This window comes from Hesperophylax consimilis, chromosome 14, assembly GCF_061612785.1.
Source record: "Hesperophylax consimilis isolate HC1 chromosome 14, BYU_Hcon_1.0, whole genome shotgun sequence".
Taxonomy (NCBI): Eukaryota; Metazoa; Arthropoda; class Insecta; order Trichoptera; family Limnephilidae; genus Hesperophylax; species Hesperophylax consimilis.
In genome coordinates this window covers 11,699,702-11,726,839 of record NC_142849.1, presented here as the reverse complement: position 1 = coordinate 11,726,839, position 27,138 = coordinate 11,699,702, and the positions used below count along the sequence as shown (strand labels likewise).

At 32.8% G+C, this 27,138-nt stretch overlaps 1 protein-coding gene and 1 long non-coding RNA gene across 4 annotated transcripts in view; one reads left to right on the top strand and one right to left on the bottom strand.

Moving 5' to 3' along the window:
- The window catches only part of LOC149417883 (uncharacterized), a 29,001-nt gene extending 20,335 nt beyond the window's left edge, over nucleotides 1-8,666 (bottom strand). Inside the window, exons 1-3 of one of the 3 annotated variants that reach the window (XM_089639502.1) lie at nucleotides 8,573-8,666; nucleotides 1,314-1,503; nucleotides 399-467 (exon numbers count right to left, since the gene is read on the bottom strand). In XM_089639502.1, coding sequence (XP_089495628.1) covers nucleotides 399-467; nucleotides 1,314-1,494 — 250 coding nt within the window. In that variant the 5' untranslated portion in view covers nucleotides 1,495-1,503; nucleotides 8,573-8,666. Of the gene's footprint in view, nucleotides 1-398; nucleotides 468-1,313; nucleotides 1,504-8,350 lie in introns of all 3 variants that reach the window. The other 2 variants (XM_089639503.1, XM_089639504.1) reach the window with 2 other exon arrangements.
- Nucleotides 8,667-10,061: 1,395 nt separating this feature from the next.
- On the top strand, nucleotides 10,062-24,536 carry LOC149417882 (uncharacterized). The gene is made up of 4 exons (XR_016303111.1): nucleotides 10,062-10,106; nucleotides 22,054-22,140; nucleotides 22,361-22,508; nucleotides 24,391-24,536. It is a non-coding gene; the product is annotated as an uncharacterized LOC149417882 (long non-coding RNA).
- The last annotated feature ends 2,602 nt before the right edge of the window (nucleotides 24,537-27,138 follow it).

Sequence of the window (27,138 nt, the reverse complement as noted above, 5' to 3'; positions counted from 1 at the left end):
AAAAGGGAATGTCTTTCGCAGATTTTATGACAATTTTACATTATGCCCATTGGATAGCATGGTTCACATAGTCCTTACACAGGTAGTAACATAAAAATATGAATCGGTACATTTTGTAATTGTTCATTATAGCCGTGAACTCGCTATTGCCGTGATCGTTATAACCAAGTTCGACTGTATCTATATTATATAGATGTTACCTGTGACAGATAAAAACATGTTTTTTTCGAAAAACAGCTCCATGTCTTGGACAAACATGTTGTTTTTGAAAAACAACGCCATCTGTTGGATGAAAAAGCACCAAGTGCTATTGTTTGTCTATCTGCACAGACAAACTGAGCCACAGCAACGCACGGCGGGATTCAGCTAGTTTATAATAAAGATAATTTTTTAATCACCTGGTTCATTTGGAGGAGCATTTCTTCTTCCCCATCTCACTGTAGCTATTATTTGTGGAGTCATTCGACCTACAACAAAATTAACTACCTATTATTATTTAAATTATTTTAAAAGTTATATATCAAAGTCTTGTTTACAAAATGCTTTTTTTCCGCTTGACGCTATTAAGGCTGAGTAGTTTTTCTTAAAAACTAAAACACAGATAGAGTAAAGAACTTACTACATTCTGTATATAATTACAAAAAAAAACTGCAATAATTTTTTAATTTTTTTTGTGTTTTTTATTTTCACTTTTTATATTAACCACTCGAGCGATAGCTACCCAAATTTGGGTAGTAGTAGGTAGGTGATTTTTATGAAATAAAATAAATTTATTTTGAAACCGTAATCAGCTAATACGTTTAGTCACCATAATAGACTTAATTTTAAATTGTTTTCTAAAAATTGAACATCTGTTTACATGTAATTGTTATTTTATTTTAATGTCTTGTACAGAAATTTTCGGGAGACAACATTTCGAAATAGTAATATTCAATGTTACCCCAAAGAATAAGTACAAGGACAATAAGTTCGGTAACTAATATATAGAATTCATGCATTAATTAAACGGTGAAATATAGGTGGATTCATTGGGTTTAAACACAGTAAGCAATTTATGTTTCCAAATTAAAATTAGGAGATACGATTTTTGCAATGAGCGCAGTTGAATTCAAAACCCAACACCTGGAAATTTATATCGCTTAAGGCATTTTTTTCAAATGCGTTGTTCAGGCTACAATCTCTAGGTTCAGAGACAAAGCTCCGACCGCTTTATCAGAGAGCTTGTCATTACTAAGCTATTTAGAGCTTGGGAGATTGGAGAGAGGAAGAACCTGGCTACTCAGATCTAGTCAAGTAAAGGTGGTTTATCATACCGATCATCCTCCGTGGCACCAGCCGGTACAGCCTTCGCACATTCCTCTCCATGATGACCACGGTCCTGTAGCGGTCCTGCCTGTAGCCGGTGGACCACCAGGCCACGATGATCACCGCCACAAACAGCACGCCCAGAGCAAACTGGGTCACCTCGTCTCCGATTCCCTCGATCAGCGGCATACTTATCGGCTGCGGTCAAAAAATATTTTTATTAAGAGAAATAAACATTAAAACGGAATTGCATTAGAATTCAAATTTAACATTGAAAATTTGATTTAAAATAACACACTCCGTTCTACAGAATCAACTGTTTTACTTTGGAATTTTCATAGACAATATAACTCGTTTCTAGAGATATCTCCACGATCTCTGTACCTACAAAAAAAAAACAAATATTGTTTTTCTATTTTTGATGGTTTGATATTTTGTATTATACATCTAATTTAAACATATTTTTAAAATTATTGTGTCTTTTAATCTTTGTAATTTTAAGTAAAAATACTAATATTGTTGTGTTTGCTTCTGTGAATGTGCAAATGTGATGATTGACACATTAGTCTAGGGATATTTATATCTGTATGTAAATTTATTTTATACTACCCACAAGACATTTTATACTATCTTAAATGTCCCGTTTGTGTCTCAAAAAAAAAAAAAAAATCACATGGCGCATTCAAGTAAATCAAATACTTTAATCGGGCCATGTCAAGATTCAGAATAACAGAAGATCATGTATGATGTATGAATGTTAATGAACAGTGCGCCAAGAGCGAGTTCTTTGTCAGTCCATCCTATCTGCCTACTCCTGTGGTGAAACGGTGTGACGATTAGTTAGTTAATAAAATTATGTACTTGTAAAGATGATTCATCGTTAGAAAATGAAATATGAAAGTGGAGATTGCATTCGAATTTGATTGCAAAATTGTACGGTGAGATTTATTTTGTAATATTTTTAATTTTAACGTTAACTAGGACTTGGATACAGACACGCTTTCATCAGAGTAGTCTAACAACTACATATAAACAGTTTTTAATAATCTGCTCTGATGAAGGCACGGTTGTATGCGAAACTAGTTAGCATGCTAATTAGAAAGTGGTGCACACAAAATGATGTTCAATTTAGAAATTTTTGTTTTATCATCTTGTTGCTTAAAATATAATAGAATAGCCAGGTGCTTCCCCACCTTCCTCTACCGCATCTTCTTCCCCTCCCACTACCTTCAACATCACAACATACCCGACGGTTAGGACCCTTGTGTGGTATTCATATAAAAAATAAAATTAAAAACTTTTTTTTTGCAATTTTTCACTGTGTTTGAGAAATATATAAACATAATTAAATATTTTTCAATTTTCAAATCATAAATTATCCAAAACAGATGCCAACGGATAGTAAAAAAAGTTTAACTGTGTTTTAGGCATTTAATGAGAGTTGTCAGTAATTTATATTATTTAGGTACTTGACATATAACATTAACAATAAGAAAGTTAAGGGGTGTAGTTAAAAATTCACAAAAAAAAAATTATGCAATAATAAATATAATGATACTGACACCAGAAATTTAAGTAAATTTGTGCAAAGAATGTATTTTTATAGGTGTGACCAATGACATTACAAATTATAGACATGTTGTGGAGATCTCAAAAGTGGCAAGCGAAAGATACGATAATATTCCTACTTCCGATTTAGTGGTTTTAGTACTAAACTCTAAGGTATCGTGTGCTATCTCTAACTAGGGTAAAGGAGTGCCAAAATGCTCTCGGGTGTGATGAAAAAGTGTTTCCATAACATGGCAAACACTAGTAAAAGCCACTATGTAAATACACATAAAATACATTTTATTATATATTTTATAATTATTTCCCGGAGATTTTAAGCACCATTAAAGAAAGCGAGATAGTGAACGTAGCGACTCATAAGTATAAGGACAACCTACTAGCAGTAGTTCGTCTCATACAGCGTTCTGTATTTGTCTTAGTGTAAGCGAGTAAACATATCTCGTCATCTAAATCAATCCCATGATGTAGAATGTAGTATTCGCACTCTTAAATGCGAAAACACCATCCGATCCTATATCTGTTTCCTTCGTATAAACATAATGAATGTCTATCTTTGTATTGCACGAAGATGTTTGAATTAAGAATTTACTGGAAAGAGTGTTTGTTACTTGCCAAATTTTGCGAGACCATAACGGGTCTAGATGTATTGTAATGTCATTGGGTGTGACAAAACATTCGTAAGTAGGATCAGGAAACCATGCTAGTTCAAGAATACGGCGAGTTACATCATTCAATTCTCAGACTTGTTTGGAATACTTTTCAAACAAAATCTTAGTAGGCGACACATTACACCAGGAGTTCCCAACCTTTTTGTACTCTAGAGCAGTGCTCCGCAACCGGTGTGCCGTGGCACACTGATGTGCCGTGAGCCGGACACAGGTGTGCCGCGGTCAAATTCAATGTATTTGACATTTTACAATATTTCATTATGTATTTAATATACAATGACAAAATATTTTTCATAATATTGTCTATTTTTCAGCAAAGGAAGCACTGCCTCTGCAAATTCGAGTGGAATTTACAGATTTAAATAATGACATTACATTAAAACTTCACTTCTCCGAAGATCAATTAGATGTTTTCTGGATTTACGTCAAAAAGAATATCCTCACATTTCCGTTAAAGCATTCTTAACACTACTTCCATTTTCAAAGATATATTTATGTGAGCAGTTTTTCAACGCTTGTATTAATTAAAAATGATAAGCGGTCATGCTTAAAAGGTTCCAAGAACTTCTGGTTGCGCTGTCAAAAATCGAGCCGAATATAAAACTTATGTATTCATTGAAACAAGCGCAGGTTAATTTAACAATTAATCGCTCAATATTTTATTATTATTTTATAATAATTATTAAGATTGCGTAAAAATAAATATGTTATAGTTATATGTATGTATGTATACTTTTCAAATAAAAAACAAGAAATTATTGTAAAATTTGTGTATCAATATAATATCTATATATTTTAGCTTTTGGTGTGCCGCGGAATTCTAGGAAGAAATTTGGTGTGTCGTAGGTGAGAAAAGGTTGCGGAGCACTGCTCTAGAGCACATTCTAAAATATCGGTAGGGCGGCGGGCACCACCTATTTTTAATCGACAAACTCGGGGCAGCAATCGCAATCAAAATGACAACAACGCGGTTCCAGGCGGGGAATGCTATTAGCACATCACTCCTTGTACACACAGAAAACCCGAAGTGAGCCGATGATTGCCGAACCGTTCGGGACAGTACGAGCACGTGACTACTGTCAGTTTGGCTGTCGGGGCCATGCTTATTGCTTTCACTGACAGACAGAGCTGGCAGAGTCATGTGCCATGTGTTTTAGCGCCTTCGGCGTTCATAGGCTCAATTCGTGGCGTTCGTTCACTTCGGGTTTTCGGCGTGTACAAGGAGTGATGTGCAAATAGAACTCCCCGTTCTAGGCTAGCGTGAAGAGTGCAGTCTGGCTCGCCGCTAGAAAAGTTGCGACAAGTACTGTCAGCAAAGGAACCACTCATACATACAATATCGCAAACATACGAACGTATTTAATAAACATAGGCATTAAAAAAATTAAAACTCTAACAAATAAATAAAAATATTTCACATTTTTAATTAATGTTTATGAAAAAATTATTTCACTGTCGAATAGTGGCGGGCACATACGAATCGTTCTGCGGGCGCCATGGTGCCCGCGGGCACGAGGTTTTTCACCATATGCATCATGGCTATATGCAAGCGATATGCTGAAATAGGCATTATCCATGGAAATTGACATTTTTAATAAATTCAAGATTATTTAAACTATCTCCTTATTTTCGGATTTACATAAAATAATAAGCATATTATTCATATATTTATTTTGGTCCATTTACAAGCTGGTTTCATCCAGTTTTAATTAGTACTAAAATGACTTAATCTAGGTTTTAGACGTCTTAAAAAAAAATGAAGGATTTTATAAAATCAAATTCTACTTCCAAATACCTATAGGTAGGTAGTCAGATATTATATTCGTTGGGTTAATAACATTTTGTTTGATGAGTAAATGTTTGAAAGCCTTTTAAAAATTTATAATATATCTAGGTTAAATTTAAACTTAAGGTATAATTAATTGGATTATGTTAGGTAATGACCAGGTTAGGAATATTAAATTACCAATCTGTTGAAAACTAAAGATGATAATTATGAGTAGCAATCCTGACAAATCGTTCCGCACAAAATCCTGCAAGTACCTCCAGAAACGACAACAATACATGATAACCAGCCATCGAAGATAAAGTAACTAACTAATCATCACGTCGTTTTCCACAGGGGAGGGCAGAGAGGACGGACCGCCGAACAACTCGGTCTTGTCACACACTCCTTGCCTCATTCACATTTATACATACTCTTCTATTATTCTGACTCTTGACATGGGCCGACTCAAGTATCTGATTCACTTGTTCATGCCATGTCTTACTCGGGCGTCCCCAACTTCTGCTACCATTCATATTTGCTTCATATATTATCCTTACACTCCTCTCTTCGCTCATTCGCTCTACATGCCCAAACCATCTAAGCGTCCCTTTCTTAATTGTACTCATTATGCTTACATCAGCCTTGCACTCTTTGCGGATCTCCACATTTCTCAGATGATTGTATATGGTTTTACCAAACAACACCTCAGGGATCTTATTTCTACAGCAATGTTATTAGTGAAGAAGATAATGTTAATAAATGACAATGTCTTTATTTCTTCAATGATATATTGCATTGATACGTATAACCTTCAAAACTCAAAGAAAAGTTAAGATAATAGGCATTGAATCATTGTTATTGTTTAAATATTTGTTAAATGAAATATGTGTAATAATTAAAATCATGCTTATTGTTGTAATTTAAAATTGTGCATGAGATTTAAATATAAAATATAATTTAGCTCGGAAAGTAGCTTTAAATTAGCAAAGGGAGGATGTAGGGTTGGTAAATATTTTTAGTTTTAACACCGCTCATTAGAATGTGTTTTAAGGTGTCTCCATAGGTGCCACATGACGATCATACCCAAATGGTTACGAGTACAGCCGATGCTAGCCGATCTACAGTACGAGTTCCCTCCCGCAACCGAATAACTTAGAACTTCTTATAGAATGGACGTAAGTCCAGCTAGATATTCATATAATAAACATACTCTAACTAGAGTAAGAATAACCGAAGTAATACACAAATGAAAGAATATCTTTGTTTTAAACCACTTTATTAAATAAAATATGATTTAAGATTTTCACGGCCAAAAGTATTTTGTTATTTGTTTTTGGGGTATTATGCCGTGTTGCGCTAACTCCTTCTTTAGCCAACGTTTCAGACAGCATTGCAGTGTCCATCATCAGGGCAGATGTGTTATTTGATAACACATCTGCCCTGATGATGGACACTGCAATGCTGTCCGAAACGTTGGCTAAAGAAGGAGTTAGCGCAACACGGCATAATACCCCAAAAACAAATAACAAAAACACTTTATTAAATTTATATACGTAACTGATTATAAACAGTTTATATTTGTACTGTCCTGATGAAGGTTGAGTTTAACCGAAACCGGTCGACGTATATAAATTTAATAAAGTGGTTTAAAACAAAGATATTCTTTCATTTGTGTAATAATGTCAAGCCACAAAGTGTTTGCTTCCTTCGATAAACCAAAGTAATAATTGAAATCTCCCGATCATTAAGCGTATTGCTAATTAAGAAGAAAATAAACATTATATTGCATAATATTTGTTCGTAAATTCAGATCAACATATCATTAACATTACTTGAATATAAACTATTAAATATGGAAGAGAATTACTATGCACTATAACTATAAAAAAATAAATAATTACAGAATGATGGTGCAAATTTATATTCACGTATTTCTGTTAGAAACTGATTTACAATTTACAATTTTTGAACAAGTTATAAATAAATATATATATAAATAAATAAAATGTCACTATGCGTCGTTCTAATTCTTCAGTATACTTTGTATCCTGATGAAGGAACCGTTTGTTTTGAAGCATATGTTTGTTGATATTCACTATTAAAATAGTGGTTTAAACTATTGAGGTATATAGATAGAGCCAGCTTTGGCGTTCACTGTGAGATATACACTATAGATAGTAGAAAGGATTCGGGCAACATCTCTATTTATATATAACTCAATGGTTTATACAAATCTTTTTAGTGTCATTTAAATAATATATATTTAATAAAAAAAGAAATAACATTGACGACAACTCTATTTGAGAAGTAATTTTTAAACATTCACATAAATGCTAAAAGAATTGGAATCAAAACAAACTCACAACTAGTGAAGTTTCTGCTTAGCAAACAATCAGAAAAACTTATTTATAAATACATTCCCTGGATTAAGCTTCAGTTTTTTGTGCATTATAACTCATAAATAAGGCAAGTGAATAGAGAAAACAGCCATTGCATTGAGATTCTGAGATCTTTAAAGAAATCTTCACAAGGAAAGATATAACATAAAATTTATATGACTACCAATAATATTATATTATTTTAAACATATTAATTGAAGCATGCCTATACCTTGTTTTTATTGGCGGTGGATTTTAGAAGTGCAGCTTTATACAGGTTACAAAAGATACAGAAAACGTAAAACGTAAAAAATACATAAAATATACAAAATAAGAATAATTATTATTGATATGATTAACATAATGTAATGCTGTGCAATCAATCAGTGAAAGTTTTGTAAGAATTTGGTTGTGTTTATACTATTTTTTGCATGTTGTTTAAACAATAGATAGCATTATAATTGTCTAAAGAATTATTATAAGACAACAATTGCGTATCAACATATTTAATTTGCACGTTCGATTGTAGTGTATAAGGAATAAACTTTAGTTATTATCTGACATGTCATAAACAATACAACGTAAAACGTTGAATGTACTTGAACTGCGGAAATTCTCGATAATTATACAAAAAATGGCATACTGTTTTATGAGTAAATTACCTTAATTTACGTGGAAACTAAAATCAGTGGGTTATGCAGTCCTATTTTGACAAATACAGAAAGTACCATTTGACATTATCAAGGTAAATAGAGACTATCTGTATTATAATTCCGGAGCAATGTGATTTCGGAACTATCGCAAATGGAGTTTAAAAACGCTTGAATTAATAATAACGGCGCGAACATAATATAAACAATATCTGTATAAAACAATAAATTTACCCACACGATAAACACAATTTCACAATAATAATGTCATTAAAATGGACATGACAATATTGACGTTGACGAACCTCGACCATAAACAAGAAATACCTACTGAAGGTAGAAAAAATGTAATACCTTGCGAAGGCAGGTGTTTGTTTATGAAACTTCAGTTGTTTAAAACCTTTCCGCATTAATTTGTAATCATAATTAGTATTTACCTTTCCGGGATGATGACATGGTATTTTATATTTTTTTAATAAGCCTCAAACTAAAAACGATAAAGAAATCACATCGGAATCCTAAAAGATTTTCAAGAATCCACTTAGTGCTTATAATATAAAAATATTAAACAACATAAAAACTAGGGCAAAATTTAAAAATAAACTACGTTAACATCGGTGACCGGATAGTGAGAAACCGCAGTTAATTATTTTTTTTATCAATCAGGACCTTCGAACTTAAATAAATACCTGTATATTTTATTGTTGCATTTAGTTTTGATAGAAATAATTTTCAAAGTTTTAATTTTTTGGGTTTCATAAAATCTTTGACCCGTGACGTCACTGATGACCAGTCTTTGTCCGCAGCTGCAGCTCCCACTAAACTTATTAATTAATTAATTAATCAGTTGATTCTTTTGATGTTTCGATTAAAATATTTCGATCATGTGAATGTTTCGATCCTGCCCATCACTAATATCAATCAAACAGTGTGTTTGAATGAAAGGGTGATTAGTTTTTAGATGAGGATTTTTAAATTAATGATAATAATATAAAATAAAACTTATTTGTTCGGGATCAGCGTTTGTTGATCTATAAAAATATATATGTTTAAGCCATAATATTTCCAACTGCAGTTCCTTATTCATAAAAAATAATAAATCTATTTATAAAAAAATCGGGCTAGTGCCCAATTGCTTATTATGACCTAGACACATCACGCTATATAGTGCGCGCATAAATTGGGCGTCGAATGTACGTATTATATGTCGGGCTGATACACTACGCTATGATCTTTTTCAGGAGAGGGTGTCAGATCAATTGGGGGACTGCCGCGGAATATCATTTCTTTGTATGGGAACTATCACTTTGACAGATAACAGCCGCGAAATCACGGCGCTCCGTAAACTGTTCTCACCCCTTCTCCTGTTGTATCGTTGCCACACCCACACTTATAGCACTTCATCTTTTTGGTGTGACAGGTCTATACGGGATTGTATGTCGAGCAATATGGAGTTATATAAAACGCTTTTAACTAATAGCGTAATCTGTCACCCCCTTTAGTGTCCTTTTCGGAAATAGCTGATATTCAGTAATTTTTATTAATGGTATCACTCGGCTGATCCTGCCAGGGCTCCTACCAGAGAGCAACTTGACGGAGGTAAATGACATGCCGGCCTATGGCCAGTAACCTACGACAGTTTCTAGCCCCCGGTTAAGTCACTACATGTTTACTTTTTTAGGTTGGCAGTCCCTACCGGCAAATGTCGCGTGTGATTGGTTTATTTATGTGTCGCGTCGTTCAACTTCCAATATGCGTAACCTGAATAGTAATATTTATTTTTGGAATAACTTAATGAGTGAAACCTCATATTGTACTATATATATATATAATCATTGAAGACAATATTACCAACTTCTCAAGCGAAAATTTGAAACTGAAAAATTGAACCCAAGACCTCAGCTAGACCTAGAACTCTAGCTCTAGAGCAAATCCCGATCAAGGCTGAGGCCCTAGGTTCAATTCGTAGATGCGAAAGAATAATAATAATGGTTTATCATTTCTATAGCGCCGTTTTTCTGAGAAAATCACAAAAGGGCGCGAATGTATTTTATGCGTATATTAATATTTAAGAAATTAATATTAAATAGGGTAAATAAACAAAAAATAGAGACACGCTTAGTACGCACATTTTATTTAAAAAAACCACGTCGCATCAGTTAGATAATAATGAGAAGTAAATATTTCAGTTTCCGGAAATGGAGAATATTGCATTTTAATAGACATTTTGTTAAAAAGAATGGATAATATGACGTCATTTCTTCACGCCATGTTCAGACATAGTTTAAGGTTGGTTTTAAAAAAATCTTTAATTAGCCCAAACTAAGAATCTATTTTAGGATCTCAGGTTGATATTTGATTAAATAATTAAATTAATACCAGTGTCACAAATTCGTGACTTGGGTGTAATATTCTATGAAAACTTGACATTCATTGCACACATCAACTATATAACTAATAATAGTACGAGAACCCACGACCAAAATTTTTGTCTCATAGCAATACGGCCAAAACCGCATCAAATCGATAGATACGATTATCCTGAACTCGAAAATATCAATATTAGACATTTTCCGCGTAGCGTTTGATCTGACCGAATTTTCAAAATTGTCTAAGAATTTTACCGAACTGCATCATAGCAATATGTCTGATTTGCAGACTGTAGTTGAATGATAGTTCTGAGATACCGGAAACATATTTTTCAGACGTTAGTGGTGTAGCGCAAACCCGTAAAATCACTTAAAAAAATTAAAAATGAGACAAAAAAAATGTCTCATAGCAATACGTCTGAAAATCTTTTTTATTACTAAATTTTGGTTATTTGATGCGAACAAAACAATTTTCAGACGGAAATGTGAACGCATTAAATTTTGAGACCGTTTTGAAAATGTTAACAAATTTTACCGATCGGTATCATAGCAATATGTCTGAAAATTGTTAGACATGATAAAATAAGTTGTCCACGTGTGCAAAAAATTTATATCAGACAAATTAAGTGTAGCACCTTCTCTATCAGACAACTTTTCGATACTCAGATATCATTTAAAAATCGTATTGAGGCATCTTGAATTTTCTGAGGCTGTTGAAATTAAATACTGATTGATTTGATAGTTTTGGTTTTATTTAAAGCACACTTGAGTAACTTTTACAAAAGAAATAAGTAATGACATCTGTCATCTGTCAAAGTACATATAATAGACAAGGGAGATTCTTGAATATCTATGAAGGCTGTAAATTTAAAAAAACATTTAACAGAGGCGTCGGCCAGGCGACTCCGAAACGTTATTTTCGTTTTTGGGAGTATATGCTACACTTAAAGTGTCTGAAAACAGGTTTTTGGTAATCATGGCAGCAATACGAAAAGTTGAAAAAAAAATTATCCGTATTGCTATGATACAGGTCGGCTAAATTTGTTGACATTTTCAAAAATGCGCTCAGGCTATATGCTACGCGCAAAATGTCTGAAAACAAACTTTTTCGTAATACAATTATAAAATCTATGTACATTTTCACTATCAGACGTATTGCTATAATACCGACTGTCTTTTTTTTGACACAGCAGAAATGGCCTCCCACGCAGTTGCTACACTTTCGACCGTTACTACACACCTAGTCGGGTTCAGAATCATACAATCTAACGATTTTATAGGGTTTTTGCCGTATTGCTATGAGACATGGTTTTGGTCGTGGGCTCTCGTACTATAAGGTTTTAAAGATACTTGGCTTCCTTTGCAGAACTTTAATTAATTTAAATCCTTAGATTGTATGAGAACCCTCTATATTTCATTAGTCAGAAGTCAAGTGGAATATAATTCACCTATTTGGTCCCCTTTATACAAAGTTCACACTATATAATGATTTCAGTACAAATTTCTTAGGTACGTAAATTTTAAACTCAGAATTCCCATTGATTACATTAATTATGTCAGTATGATGATTTGATGAATCAATTGCATATAATAACACTGTCTAACAGGAGAATTATTTCAGACCTGGTTGTGTTACACAGAGTCATTAACAACTTAATTGACAGTCTTGCCATCGTTGCCACTATTAAATTCCTTATGCCGACTAGGAATACAAAACTAAATATAACATTATTCTGCGATACATACACAACCAGGTGTATGGACACACTCACTGACGAATAGGATGCATGATCTGGGCAACAAGAATGGGGTACTATATTTTTATTGACTCCATTTATAGAACTAAGCATAATCTATACCAGCCTTTTGTTGAATCATACAAATTATAGTAGCGCTGGTAACGTAGTTTTAGTGTTTTGTTTATATGTAGTGTTGTTCTAATTTCTATTTCATTTTATGTTACTCTTAGGTTTTACTAATATTGTTTCGTATTTAATTTTTTATTATTTTTAATATACTCTCATTATACTTGTAATCATTGTTTTTCTATTCATAGATCTATTTTGTACCTACTTTATGATAGATTACACCTATACGCTGTTAGTATTTCCTATATAATGCAGATATTTTCCTATGTACATTGCATCATGTTCATGTATCACTTTTATGTAAAAGCCTTTTTAGGCGTATAAATAAATATTTTGGCTTAAATCAAGGTTCGTAGAAAATGTATTTAACAATGTTCGTTCATACAGGCACTTTTCGGAAAAAAACCCTATGTTTCTCTCTCTGTTCTAGGGAGACTGATAATTCGGTAGGATCGCGATACCCCGACCAACACACACAGTAATAACACAAGATTTCTAAAATGGCGCCTTTTGTTAATTGTTATTTATAATCAATGATCCAGTTTGCTTTTTATATTGATATAAATGCTACGTATTGCGTAATAATAATTTTAAATCCGTTTTTTTTTATTTATTTTTTATTTCAGACTTACTGCATCTACTTTAAGGCGAAGCTTAGTGCTAAATCTTGGCTAAATCACTATTTTGATTAATCTTTATAACGAATTGGTGTACATTATGAATACCAAAAAATATGCTTTAGATAAATTGAAGGTTTTCCTATCATTTCGTTTGAGTAGAATACAAATAAAAATAAATTACTTAATAAAAAAATATAAATGTTAACTACTAAATTTTTTTTTTTCAATAGAAATGTATGAACGCGTAAAGGAAACAAATTAAAAAATAGTACAGTACTACAGCTAAGATTATCTGTGACAGTTTCACTAGATTAACTTTTTTATAAAATTATTTACAAAATAAATAAAAACCATTTTTGTGCTTGAAATCGAACGTTTCTAGACTCCGTTTGTCTATCGATTTTAATGCCTATTACCTACAATATAAGGTCATCCAAGAATATACACATTTTTGGCTTGTAGCTTCCTCTTAAATCTGGACGCTCATTTAAATGTTTGACTATTTTTTCAATCACATTGTTTATTTTTATTTGTGTACCATTGATGTATATTAGTCTATGGTGTGTACTCTTTTTTTTACATTGTTACATGCTTTAAAGTATTTTTAAACGGGTATTCAGTCAACATTTTTGACTTGCACGATATAAAACAAAACTTGTTATTAAATAAAATGTAAACATTTAAAGTATTTAAAGAAAATGTATTTTGTTTGTAATTTATTACTCTTTTCTAAGTTGCGCCGAAAAGAAACAGCAAAGGATCAAATAGCAACAATGTTGAGCTACTTATGTAGATCAAATTTTTCCAAGCCTCTTTCCAGTTATAATCACCCCTTTGTGTACATTTATGAATTATTTATTTGGAGAATGGTGGAGTGGATTTTCCTAAATCTAATATTTTTCATTATTGAAGACAATATTAGCGATTACTAAACAAAAATCTGAAACAGAAAAATCAGAAAAGGATACGGTCACATCTAGGACTCAAACCCAGGACCCTTGCCTTGCCGGGGCACATCTCTACCACTGAGCTAATGGGACCCTATTAGTGATGCAACGGAAGTGTCTTAACGGAAGCAGAAACGGAAACAGATGGCAAAAGTAAATCTTAGCGGAAGCGGAAGCGGAAGCAGAAGCGGAAGCGGAAGTGTTAATACTATGAAGAAAAAGCACAATTTTATTTTTTAAGATTTGTTTAATTAAATTTGTATTTTGTACTTTTAGTACTCGAAATTAAACAGTGGTAAATTATATTTTATAAAAAGTAATTTGGCTTCTTTTTCACCTTTGAGTCTGTTTCATGATTGCACTAAACACAACATTAATAAGTAGAGTAGAATAACAGAAGATTTACGCGCTTACGCTAAACGTCACGAATGTCACGAGGTGCGGTGATGCGCAGAATGCAGAATCATAAATAAACCCAGTGTTGCCATAATAATAATAATAATAATAACTAGCAGTTAAAAACCCGCTCCGCGGGTTTTTGCTGCTAGGACCTGCGGGCGGCACTTGGTTGGGCTGCGCCCAGTTTAAGTGATATTAACAACAGTTACATTTAATAGATAGATATTAGGTCATTCACAGAGAGAGGGTGAGTATATATTGTTAAAACACGGAACAGGAAGGAGTTAATGAATAATAACATGCTCAATTTAGGCATAATAAGAATGACAGTTGTTTGAATAAATGAAATTTTACGTATTTGTGATGGATTATTTCAAATGAAACACTATTATTGACTACATGTCTACAACTGATATTAACTGTTATGGTACCTAATATAATTTGCTCATAGGAGACTTGCAGTGCTTAAATATGTGTTACAACCGTCAATGTCTATAAGTTGAATCAATATCGTATAGTTTGTCACAACAATTAAAGATAGTTACAACAAAGTTGACTGAAATAATACATTATTACATATTGATTAATTGTACCCGTGTTTATGGATAAAAGGAGGGTAATTGTGCAATGTGATTAGCAGTCGGTTTAATTAAAAGGTGTGAATTTTACTCCAACTGGTGGTAATTCTTTTCCTAAAACTGTTACTGTATCTAATAAAGTTTAAAGTTAGATTATATATACACCTTCATAGAGTAAAAATCTATATATAAAGGTAGATTATTACAATATAGCGCCCCTGAGGTGATATCTCACAAAAGCGGCGCCATGCAAATTGTCCAATTAATAAATAAATATAATGTTTACATTTTATTATGTACGTATGCATTGATATACAATGGAAATAGATAAAATAATGTTATCCGATTAAACTTTATTTTATTAAAAAACAAATAACTTTTTTAACTTCACTTTATTATATACAACCAATACATGTTTCATGAACGAAGTATACACCGAAGTCAAAAATTAAATATAGATTACAATTGGAAAAAAGAAGTGGAAGGAGGGGGGAGGGGTAAGAGTAGGCTGGGTTTATAAGAATTAGGAATTACAATATGAAAGACCAGTTAAGTGGGAAAATATTTAAAAGAGAGTTTATAAAAACAAATTCTTGTTAATTACATCTACTTTTATAAACATGTTCTCTTATTTCTAAAATTTCGAAATTATTTATTTGTGATGCTTTATATCCTGTGTGAAGTATTTTAAGACCTGAAATTTTTTTTTGCATATAACCATAAAACAATATATTCATAAGACAAATAACATTTAATAACGGTTATTCTAATAAATTGATAGTTGAAATACTAAATAAAATAATTAAACATATTATCTTCAAACGGTATTTTTACCCTAGTTCTTAAGATATAAATAAACAATGGCGTAGAATTCTGTTTGTGGATAACGACACTTCTAAAATTATATATATAAACATTCCTGGTACTATTCAACCGGCGTTTTACACTAATAACAGAATGAATAAATATATTCTTAATAATATAGATTGCGAAAATCAAACAAAAAAATCAGGAGTTTATAAACTCAATTGGGCTGGATTGTAATTTATTTTACAAAGGTAGAACCAATAGAAACTTTGAAGTCAGAACTAAAAAACATCTCAGGGTTCTAAATGGAAATAGTGAATATGAGTTTGCAAATCATCTTTTGAATCACACTTTCGATAAAAATTCAGGTCTTAAAATACTTCACTCAGGATTAAAGCATCGCAAATAAATAATTTAGAAATTTTAGAAATTATAAAACATGTCAATATAAAATCAGATGTAATTAATAAGCAAAAAAAAAATTATAAATAATAATGAAAAATGCCATTGTAAAGTAGAACTAAACTTCCAGAAGAAATCTTATTATTAAACGCTTGATGTTCAAGTAATTTTGCATATTTAAATATACGCGCCAGTCATTTGATTCGTTTCTTCACCGCCAGAGGGGCGCTCTGTCGGCCACCTAGCCGCGATGTGTATCGGGTATCGGCCATATTGAATTAACGTGTGCTTTTTTCGTCAAACGTCAAACGTAATCACGTAATTGTGGATAATTTTCACTGTAATGTAATTAATCCAATGGATTATGAACTTTCTAAGACATATTTTCTTCGATATTATCTAAAAATTGTATGAGCAGAAACGATATTTTTTAAGAAATATCGTATTACATGTGGCGATTCTATTTCAGTATGAAATCGTGTCTTAATCTTTAAAATCTTATTTAAACACAATTTGAATTTGACCAATCACAGGGCCTACACCGTCCAGACGCTGGAGTAATAATATTATCAGATAATACATACACTATAAACAAACGAACTCGTTGCGACACGTTTGTATCCAAAGATATTAGAAGAACGAGATATGCTATGTTGGCCGCCGGACCGTAGCCGGAGTACTACCTAATTAGGGTACTTTGAACGGTATCGGGACGTGTACGCACAGAAATCTGTTCTATGTATTAGTGCGGATACCTTAGCGCAAGCGAAGGTGCGCAGTAGTATTAGTGAACAAAACCGGCGACACTCGGCAAAACAATTCCACTCAGTACGAACTGCGCATAGCACATCTCGTTCTTCTAATATCTTTGTTTGTATCGTTTGTGTCCCGCCCCCTGTCCAGTCGTCCCCGCGCCCCCCGCCTCCGCGCTCCTCTCTGTATTCTCCGTTTAGAGTTCTGTTATAAAGTTTGCGGAACCAGAAACGGAAACGGAAGTGAAAAACTTGCGGAAGTTCTGCAGAAGCGGAAGCGTAAGCAGAGCTCTGTTGCATCACTAGACCCTATCCCCTTCGGTCACATTTAACTGCATCATACTTCGAATAAGAACTACTAAAATTGCCTTCATTTTTTCACCGCTCATTTTTTGCGATTTTGTGATTTGTCCTAGATGTGACTGTATCCTTTTCTGATTCTTCTGTTTCAGATTTTTGTTTAGAAATCGCCAATATTGAATTCAATAATTAAATATTACAATTAGAGGTTTTACTTAATAAAGTTATTCCAAAAAATTATTTAAAAAAAATCTAATATATTTTCTTTCTACACAATGTTTTTTTTCAAACGGAAAGAAAAAATGTCTAATCACTTATCGTGAATAACACTGAAAGAAAAATGTCTAATCATGAAAATTGTGTATAACACTAAAAGAAAAAAATGTCTAACCACTTATCGTATGTAACACTACCAATAATGAAACAAAAATACATTATGTTATTATCATGGACATCTGCCACAGACATAACCATTTGTTAAATATTATTATTTGTCACATTCTATTTTCAATACGTTCATACGTAAAAAGCATACGTGTATGTTAATAATATATAATGGTGTCATTATCAAAATGAATAGATGGGTCGGCAAAGAGTAAAGAATATCACGGGAAAGCAACGGGTAACTCATTTCAATATATTTTATTCCATTTTATTTGACGGCCTCCGTGGTCGAGGGGTAATACTCCCGACTAGCAAGCAGGAGGCCGCGGGCTCGAATGGCTCAAAAGATTTAATTTGTGATATTTCAAAGTATTAAAAAAATATATATTCACTCACCAGATATTTCATATAGAAATGTCATTGGTACCGACAAAGATCCCCGCCCTGTAAAACGTACAAATTCACTCACCAGATTTCATAAGGAAAAGTTATTGGTACTTACAAAGAACCCCGCCCGGTTAAATGTATATATTCACTCATCAGATTTCATAAGGAAAGGTCATCGGTACCTACAAAGAACCCCGCCCGGTAAAATGTAAATATTCACTCACCAGATTTCATAAGGAAAGGTATCTACAAAGAACCCGGCTCTGTAAAATATACATATATATTCACTCACCAGATTTCATAAGGAAAAGTTATTGGTACCTACAAAGAACCCCGCCCGGTAAAATGTATATACCTCTGTATTCACTTACCAGATATTCTATAGTATAGAGCAGTGCTCCGCAACCTTTTCTCGCCTACGACACACCAAATTTCTTCCTAGAATTCCGCGGCACACCAAAAGCTAAAATACATAGATATTAAATTGATGCACAAATTTTACAATAACTTCTTGTTTTTTTATTTGAAAAGTATACATACATAGATATAAATATAACGGTGACCGGATTAATCATCACAATGATAATTCATTACATCTTTAAAAAGAAATATAAAGTCATCGAAAGTGATGAAACAAAAACTTTAATAACTGGGTTAAGTAGGTTAGGTTAGGTTTAAATTATTTTTTTCATCGTTTCTAATGACTTTATATCACTTTTTAAAGGTTTGTTGAATTGTCACTGTGTTGATTTATCATGGAACCAAATATAACATATTTATTTTCACGCAATCTTAATAATTATTATAAAATAATAATAAATTAATGAGCGATTAATTGTTAAATTAACCTGCGCTTGTTTCAATGAACACAAAAGTTTTATATTCGGCTCGATTTTTGACAGCGCAACCCGAAGTTGTTGGTCAAGACTAATGTAAATGTTATTACTATATTAAGTTTACATATATGTATTGTTTTAAATGATATAATTGTAAAGCTGCACATCTTGATACAGGAATGCCCTAGTGAGATGTGCAGAGTACGTTTTTTTATGTTGAAAACTGTTTTTTTTTAATAAATAAAAAAAATAAAAAAATAAAAAAGACCTTTTAAGCATGACCGCTTATCATTTTTAATTAATATAAGCGTTGAAAAACTTTGCTCACATAATATGTCGTTGAAAATGGAAGTAGTGTTAAGAATGCTTTGACGGAAATGTGAGGATATTTTTTTTAATGTAAATCCAGAAAACATCTAATTGATCTTCGGAGAAGTGAAGTCATGTCATGTGATGTCATTTCATTATTTAAATCTGTAAATTTCACTCGAATTTGCAGAGGCAGTGCTTCCGTAGAATTTATTGCATTGGTTGCAAAAGGATTTCGAATCCAATCGTATTGTTCCGTATTAATGGAATAAAAATACTGACCAAATTTCTGCTGAAGTATACTTAAATGTTGTTGGGTCAGATCCACAGTTAATTGTTTGTTTTCAATTGTACTATGGTTGATCCTTTGGTACATTTCCAAACATCCTTTTTGCAACTCTTTCTGCCAAAGTTCGTCATTAAGTTCATTCAAATGCTCGAATATATCAGCCATGTATGCAAGTTTGGCTATCCAGTAATTATCATCGAGGTGCTGATATAGTTCGGGCATATTATGATTTAAAATAAACTCACGCACCTTGTGACGAAGCTCAAACAATCTAGCCAAAACTTTGCCTCGGGATATCCAACGCATTTCAGTATAAAACAATAAGGATTCATATTCGGCTCCCATTTCTGAACAGAGTATTCCAAAGATTCGCGAGTTTGGGGCTTTTGATTTAATTATGTTTAAGATTTTAATGCATTCATTCATCGTGTTCAAAAGTTCCTGAGGTAAATTTTTGACCATCGATGCTTCTCGATGTATGCAGCAGTGTGTAAATTGTAACGTTGGATTTTTTTGTTTTACACAAGAGACAAAACCCTTTTTACTACCTGTCATTGCCGCAGCGCCATCCGTGCAAACAGCAATGCAATTGGTCCATTTAATATTATATATTTTGAAGAAATCATCGGTTACTTGAAAATTCTTCACCGGTAGTTCGCTCTGGAACCTCCTTACAAAATAAATAATGTTCTTAAATAAAGTCCTCGTTAACGAAAAGTACAATAGCCATCAACTGTGCTTTATTTTTAATATCGGTTGTTAAAATATTTTGTCATTGTGTATTAAATACATACTGAAATATTGTAAAATGTCAAATACATTAAATTTGACCGCGGCACACCTGTGTCCGGCTCACGGCACACCAGTGTGCCACGGCACACCGGTTGCGGAGCACTGGTATAGAGCAATAACGATGGTCGGTCTGTGTAATGAATTCTAAAACCTTTTTAACTGTTTACCAATAATTTAATTATGTTTTGTTTGTTTCTTAAAAAATAGACGGAAAGTCTCCATTATTTTGGCATTGAATAAATTAGTTTGATGTTACCTTCCTGTTTTATCTTTTCAGCCTTATGGCAGTAAAAAGTTATGACAAAACCCATCCATGCTTTCTTTAGTCCAAGAAAGTAGCTCACTGTTCATTTCATTAATGAAAGTTTTTCTAGAAGTACACAAATATATTTAAAAATTCCACTGTAAAGCCCCATTCTTATAAATTTAAAGTTGTCCAATATGAACGCCTTGCCTTTTCTATTGAAATCAAACCCCAAAATGGTAGAAAATAAAAACGGAAATTTTAGCGAATTGAAAAAAAATAATGTACCTGAATTAAACGTGCTCCACGCTACTAAACCATTTAATTTAATATATTTTTTATTTGGTATTCAAAGAAGTTCTTACGACCAAAACAAAATATTACCAAGAACACAAGCCAGTAAAATTTACAGTTTTATATTTTTTATTTTTGTGGTTGCTTTAATGGTTTACGCTTTTACTATCAAATTTAGTAGGGAGTTGAATGAACCATTATTATCTTCCGACATTGCACAAAATTTTGGAAATTTTGTTTTGGTTTGCAGCGGAATTTTGTCATTGTTTATTTCAAACATTATCAGCTCTAAGCATTTTGTTAATCAGTTTAATAATACAGTTTATGTTGATCGTCAATTAGGTTTGCCTCAAGAGTGCTATGTACGTAAAAGAGTATTACTGTATTTCCTTAGTTTTTTTTTCTATTTGCTTACAGTTTTAGTTTTAGATTTTGTAGCGTGGTATAATAATTCTGATATATGCACATATGCCTCAATTTACTTAAGCTTGTGCGTACTTGACTTGATCGTTTTTCAATATTTGGTGGACATTTGGATAGTCACATTTCGCTTGCGAATTCTCGTTGGTCAACTAGTTTGGTGCAATAATGTCAAACTTTACGTGAAGGAAGATTCTAACGTTGATTTTGATCCTCATAATATGATTTATATCAAAAGGTGGAAGCATATTAAGGAAGTCGTTTCGAAAAGCAATATTTGGGATAGTTTTGGTGATAGAATATTGCGGCTGACATCGGTTTATGATAAGCTCGCTGATAATGTAGATATAATAAATACTGCGTATGGTATTCAGGTAAATATTATATTCATTATTTGAATAGTAAAAATAAAGCGAATAAATTTAGAAAAACCTTTGAAAATAGTATGTGAACGTACATATTACATACACGCCTACTGAAAATAACCTGTGAACGTACATATTACATACACACCTACTTAAAATAACCTGTGAACATACATATTACATACGCACCTACTTAAAATAACCTGTGAACATACATATTACATAGACACCTACTTAAAATAACCTGTGAACGCACATATTACATACACAACTACTTAAAATAACTTGTGAACGTACATATAACATACATACCTACTTAAAATATTTTTAAATAGTTGTGTGATTATTTCCAGATATTACTCATAATGGCTACATGTTTACTGTCATTTCTAGTGGGGATAAATTCTATGTTTAATGTTCAACCATTCATCACAGATAGTGTAAGTAAAAAACCATATGTTGATAATAATTTTATATAGCATAAAAAATTACTACAAAAAAATCCACGGACGATAATTGAACCCCGATTAACTGCTTGGACGGCAACTATGCTGACCGTTACACCAGTAATAACGGCGGCATAAATAGAAAATTCGTTAAAATAATAAGATTTGAATATATTTTTGAATTTTATTGTTTAATTATGATTGTATGTTGCAGCACGGAATTGTAACTGTGTCAGAAATCAGCTGGTGTATTCATTTCCTCATCATTTTGACAATCACGATCATCTTCACAGAGGCGTTGAAATATGAAAATAAAAGGGGAATCATTGTTATTAACAAGTTGATATTAGGCAGAAAAATGTGTATGTATACAAAAGATTAATTTAAATCAGAGTTTTATAAAGTTTTCGATTCATTGACGACCAGACCACTTCAGACCACTTCCTCCAGCAACTAGAACTAGTTGAATTACGCTGCGCGCTTAATACGCAAAAATGTATAAATAGCACTTTTAACTTAATTACCTACTACAAGAAATAACTTTTAATGAGATGGTAAAAGATGCATTAAAGTTATTTTTTTTCAATCAAAGTTAAGTTCTCAGTTTAGGAAATACGCATAAATTATTAAACTAACCAAATTAAACCCTAAAAACTTATTTAGTGCATGTGCGACTTAAAAAACGTAAGCATTAGATAGAGAACTTAAAATCAAGTGTTGTTTTTTTAAAGAGCAAAAGCATGCAGCGGAATTCGACAATTTTACCATTTTAACAGCCTGGGACCTTAGATGCTGGGACTGTTATTTTTAAGCAACACTTTTTTTTTGCTAATAAAGCACGATAACAGAAGCATTGAATTTTTGACGCAATCCATACTTGTGTGTTCAAACTGCAAACAAATAATTGACTTAGCGATGATCGCAGCGAGGTCAAGACTCGAGCACTTTGCATCTCTGTCTGTATATTAGTTTGTGTGTTTTATATCCTGTCAATCTTTCAAGATGCTAACCGTATTGGACAATACCTCTTTACTCCGCCAGAGCGCACGGGCGTGCGATTGTTGCGAGCTGTCACTTCGGAGTTATCAATATTACGCGGAGTCTGTTGTTCACAGAACTCCTAATTTAATCCCCCAAAAATTTCAACGCCTACTCATTGTCCTCGCCTCCCCAACAGAGCAAATCAATGGAAGCCCAGTTGTCCACCACCAGCTCTGATCACCAGGTCAGGTCACCACCACCCACGCCCCCTGGATTTCTCCAGCCAGGCATAAATATCCTTATTTTTAATCCCAGGGTGGGATTTGGCCTTCTCCACAAATGTTCTTCTCCAGTTCTGGTACTTAGTCATTCTTCTCCAGTGCAGTCTTCTTCAACACATTCAGTTTACCTCTTCTTTGTTCCGCCCCCCGGTCGTTTCCAGTGGGGCACCCAGTTGATTTTTGGTGACTTGTCACCTGCCAGAACACCAGAAATGTGTATAATATCAAAACATTCTTACTTACCGTAATTATTGCGTAACTTTAAATTTTTGATGAAATAAATTATAAATCAATAATTCGTGGGCACTGAATCTTTTGCAGTCAATATTATGTTTTTAAAAATAAAAAGCAACTATTTAGATATTTTTTAGTTTTTTCTGTAAAATATGCTCCATTCACAAGATATAGTTTTTGCCCTTGCTGAAAAAGATTAGATTTGATTAGATCGTTAGATTTGTCAACTTTGAATTACAGCTCCACAAATCAGAAGGTGGTTTTATAGAATCTTATTTTTTAAATATGATATTTAAAAAATAAGATCAAGATATTGTATAAACGATACACGAGTAAGCAACAAGGTGAAGAGTTACGGCTCGCCTAAGTCGAGAGCCGCAAATGTATTTGTTTTTGGAAAAGAGCATTTGGGACTTTTGTGCGGTATTAACATAAAAAGAGCATCTAGAAATTTTCCGCTATTGGCGGTTGTGTATTGTAAGACGTTAGGTGTTTTTGTCTTTGGCCAGTCCTGTAGTGGCCACAATACCTATCTAAGTAACCTGATTAGTTTATTGCACTTCTTGATTTCAGCTGATCGTTATTGTGATTGCTTAATATTACAGTACTGACCTATCTAAATAAGCAACGATTATTTTTTGTACTTCTTGATTTAAGCTGATAGTCATTATGATTGTTTAATATTACGGTAATGGCTACAGTACCAATCTAAATACTCAACGATTATTTTTGTACTTCTTGATTTTAGCTGATCGTCATTGTGATCGGTTAATGCTACTGGAGGGCCTGATGAAGTCCAGACCTTTTTTGCCTACTGCCGGTGGCCTATTCCCTGTGGACTGTACACTGCTCTATACCTTTGTGGCCACTATCGCTACATACACCGTCATTCTGTACCAGATGAAAGATCAATAAAAAATAATCAATTTTTTTGTTATAAATACTTTTTACTACTTTAATAATAATATATAACAATAAAATCTCCTATCCATATCCTATATTCCTCTTCCTCTCCCAATTACCTACTTATTAGTTAGGCATAATAAAACTCCTATCACTTTTTTGGAGTCGCCTTATATGTGGATTAAAATATCTTTGTATCGCATAAGCTGTTTCTTACAATAAATAATAAAAACATAAATAAAACGTTTGTATTTCGCAGTTCTGCATTTCTTCATTTAAAGTCTTACTTATAAAGATTCCCTGAAATACGCCGCTGCAGTGCTGGTATAGCTATGCGGTGAAGAGGGCCGTATACTGCCCGGGTTAAATCTTTACTCATAATAATATTCATGCAAGATTTTTTTAGACTGGCACCATTTTGTTCAATCTTCAAAAACGCGGTCATTTTCGCATTTCGCGTTTAGTTCCTCAGATGACATTTGCGATGTCATTAACCCGCCCTGCTTTTAATTGCTTCGAAATAAGGCCAATTTGATTATGCGTTGCGTATTTGATTTGGTAAATCGATATTTCGATTTAAAATATCCCTCTTATAGTGCTGCCAATGGGTAATGAGTGCCGCCAAAAATAAAGTTGTTTGTTTACAGGTGAAAAAATATAAATATAATGAGCAATAATTGTTGATTGAGGTACTAGTACATATTGAATTATTTAGCGGGTTGGAAATAAGCCGACATAGCTCAGTGGTTCGGAACACCTGACCGGACATCAGAAGGTACGGGTTCAATTTCCGTTGGCGGCATTTATTTTTACTCGGGAGATATTTTCAATGTGTATTGATATTTCACTCGACTAATTATTTGTTGATTATTTCTATTCGACAGCTCATAGTAGGAACTTGGAACCATGCGAAACAGGCAGTATAAAAATGTAGTACCCAACACGGCCACCATTTTGAACCGGAACCAGAATGTAACAAATAAATATGACAGATGAAATGTCAAATAATGGTTGAGTCAAAACACGACCTCGCTACGCTCCTTCAATTAATTTAAAAGCAAACCAATCTACTTTGATACATCGTGTTAAACCGATAGGTGTTTTCCAAACTGTTCAAAATGTCGCCGTTGGCGTTATTAGTGCTATTACATGATGTAGTTAAGATACGAAATTCGACACTCATAGTAGTATATATTATTATATATATATTGTATATATATTGTATATATTCCAATACCTCAACCCACTTGTTATAACAAAAATCTTTTACAACTCGTCGAGATGGTGGAGAAGTATTTTTTTTAATAAACATATTATATCTACGACGTAACTGATTTACTTTAACCAGTGATTGTCAGGAAATTATTTGGATTAAAAAATGTAATGAAGTATTGGTCTCCGGTGATTTAAAAAAATGTTTTATTCAAAAATTTATTTCTTCTAAACCAAACTTTATTTTTCTTCAACTGGTCACTCATTCGAGTAATCTCCCAACCAACTGATTAATGATGTTTTAAGACCAAAACTTAATTTATATTTTTTACTCTAATAATTTCAACAATCACTGGAACCCCTAGGGGCCGGAGCCCTGCATTTTCAGTGCCCATGCACTGTAAAAAATACTGAAATTGCAGTGTCGTCCGTATATATTAATTTTGCCATCAAATAATACCTCTACAGGGTACTAACTAAAAAATAAAAATTAAATTGTCTTAACAAATAAATCTGTTTATTTAGTGTATGTACTGTATGTAGCTCCCTGCCGGCCCCTACGGGAGTAGGTCGAGTACGTTCCTGAAGACCTTGTATATATATATATATAATATGAAGGAATCTAAATCGTTCCAAACTCTCAGACATCGTTCAAGAAACTACATAAAAATACTCCAATACATTGTGGCAGTAAAATGAAGAAATTTAATAATGTGGAATAAAAATAATTTTTCTTTTCTGGGATTCGAACAAAACGCTGTCGTTTACGTGTGCAATTCTCCTTGGTTGTTTGGATTGCAACTAGTTGAAGACCCGATTACAGCCAACTTCGGATAGGAGAAGATACAATGAGAAGTTTGTACTAACTTTTAAACGATGTCAAATGTCAAATTATAAGTGATTGCTTACAATTAAGAAATTATGTAAACAAATTCTTGTTATTATCAATATCTATTGTATTGGAAATTCAAATTTGTTGACAATTAATGGCATTAATTCAATATTGTGCCGAATGTGCCCCCTGGGAAAGCGTAATTTAGCTGAGTAACCTGCTAATGGTATTGGTGATATTTACTGTCGATTAAAACAATAGTAAACATTTATTTTATTGAACTATTCGCAGAGTACCAATCAATTGAATTGGCTCAGTGCTCCATTCACGGTTTTCAGATACCGTGAGCTTTTTTGTTGTTCAAAGTAAAATAGTATTTTTGTTTGGAATGGGTGATCACCATAGCTCACATAATAAATTAAACATACGACATGTACTCCAACCAGCAAGATATGTCATGTTTTTTGTTGGTGTTCAAAAATATACTTATGAAAGATACAAGATTGTTCCAAGATCAGTTTGGAGTAAAGTGTATTCGTTTGTAATATT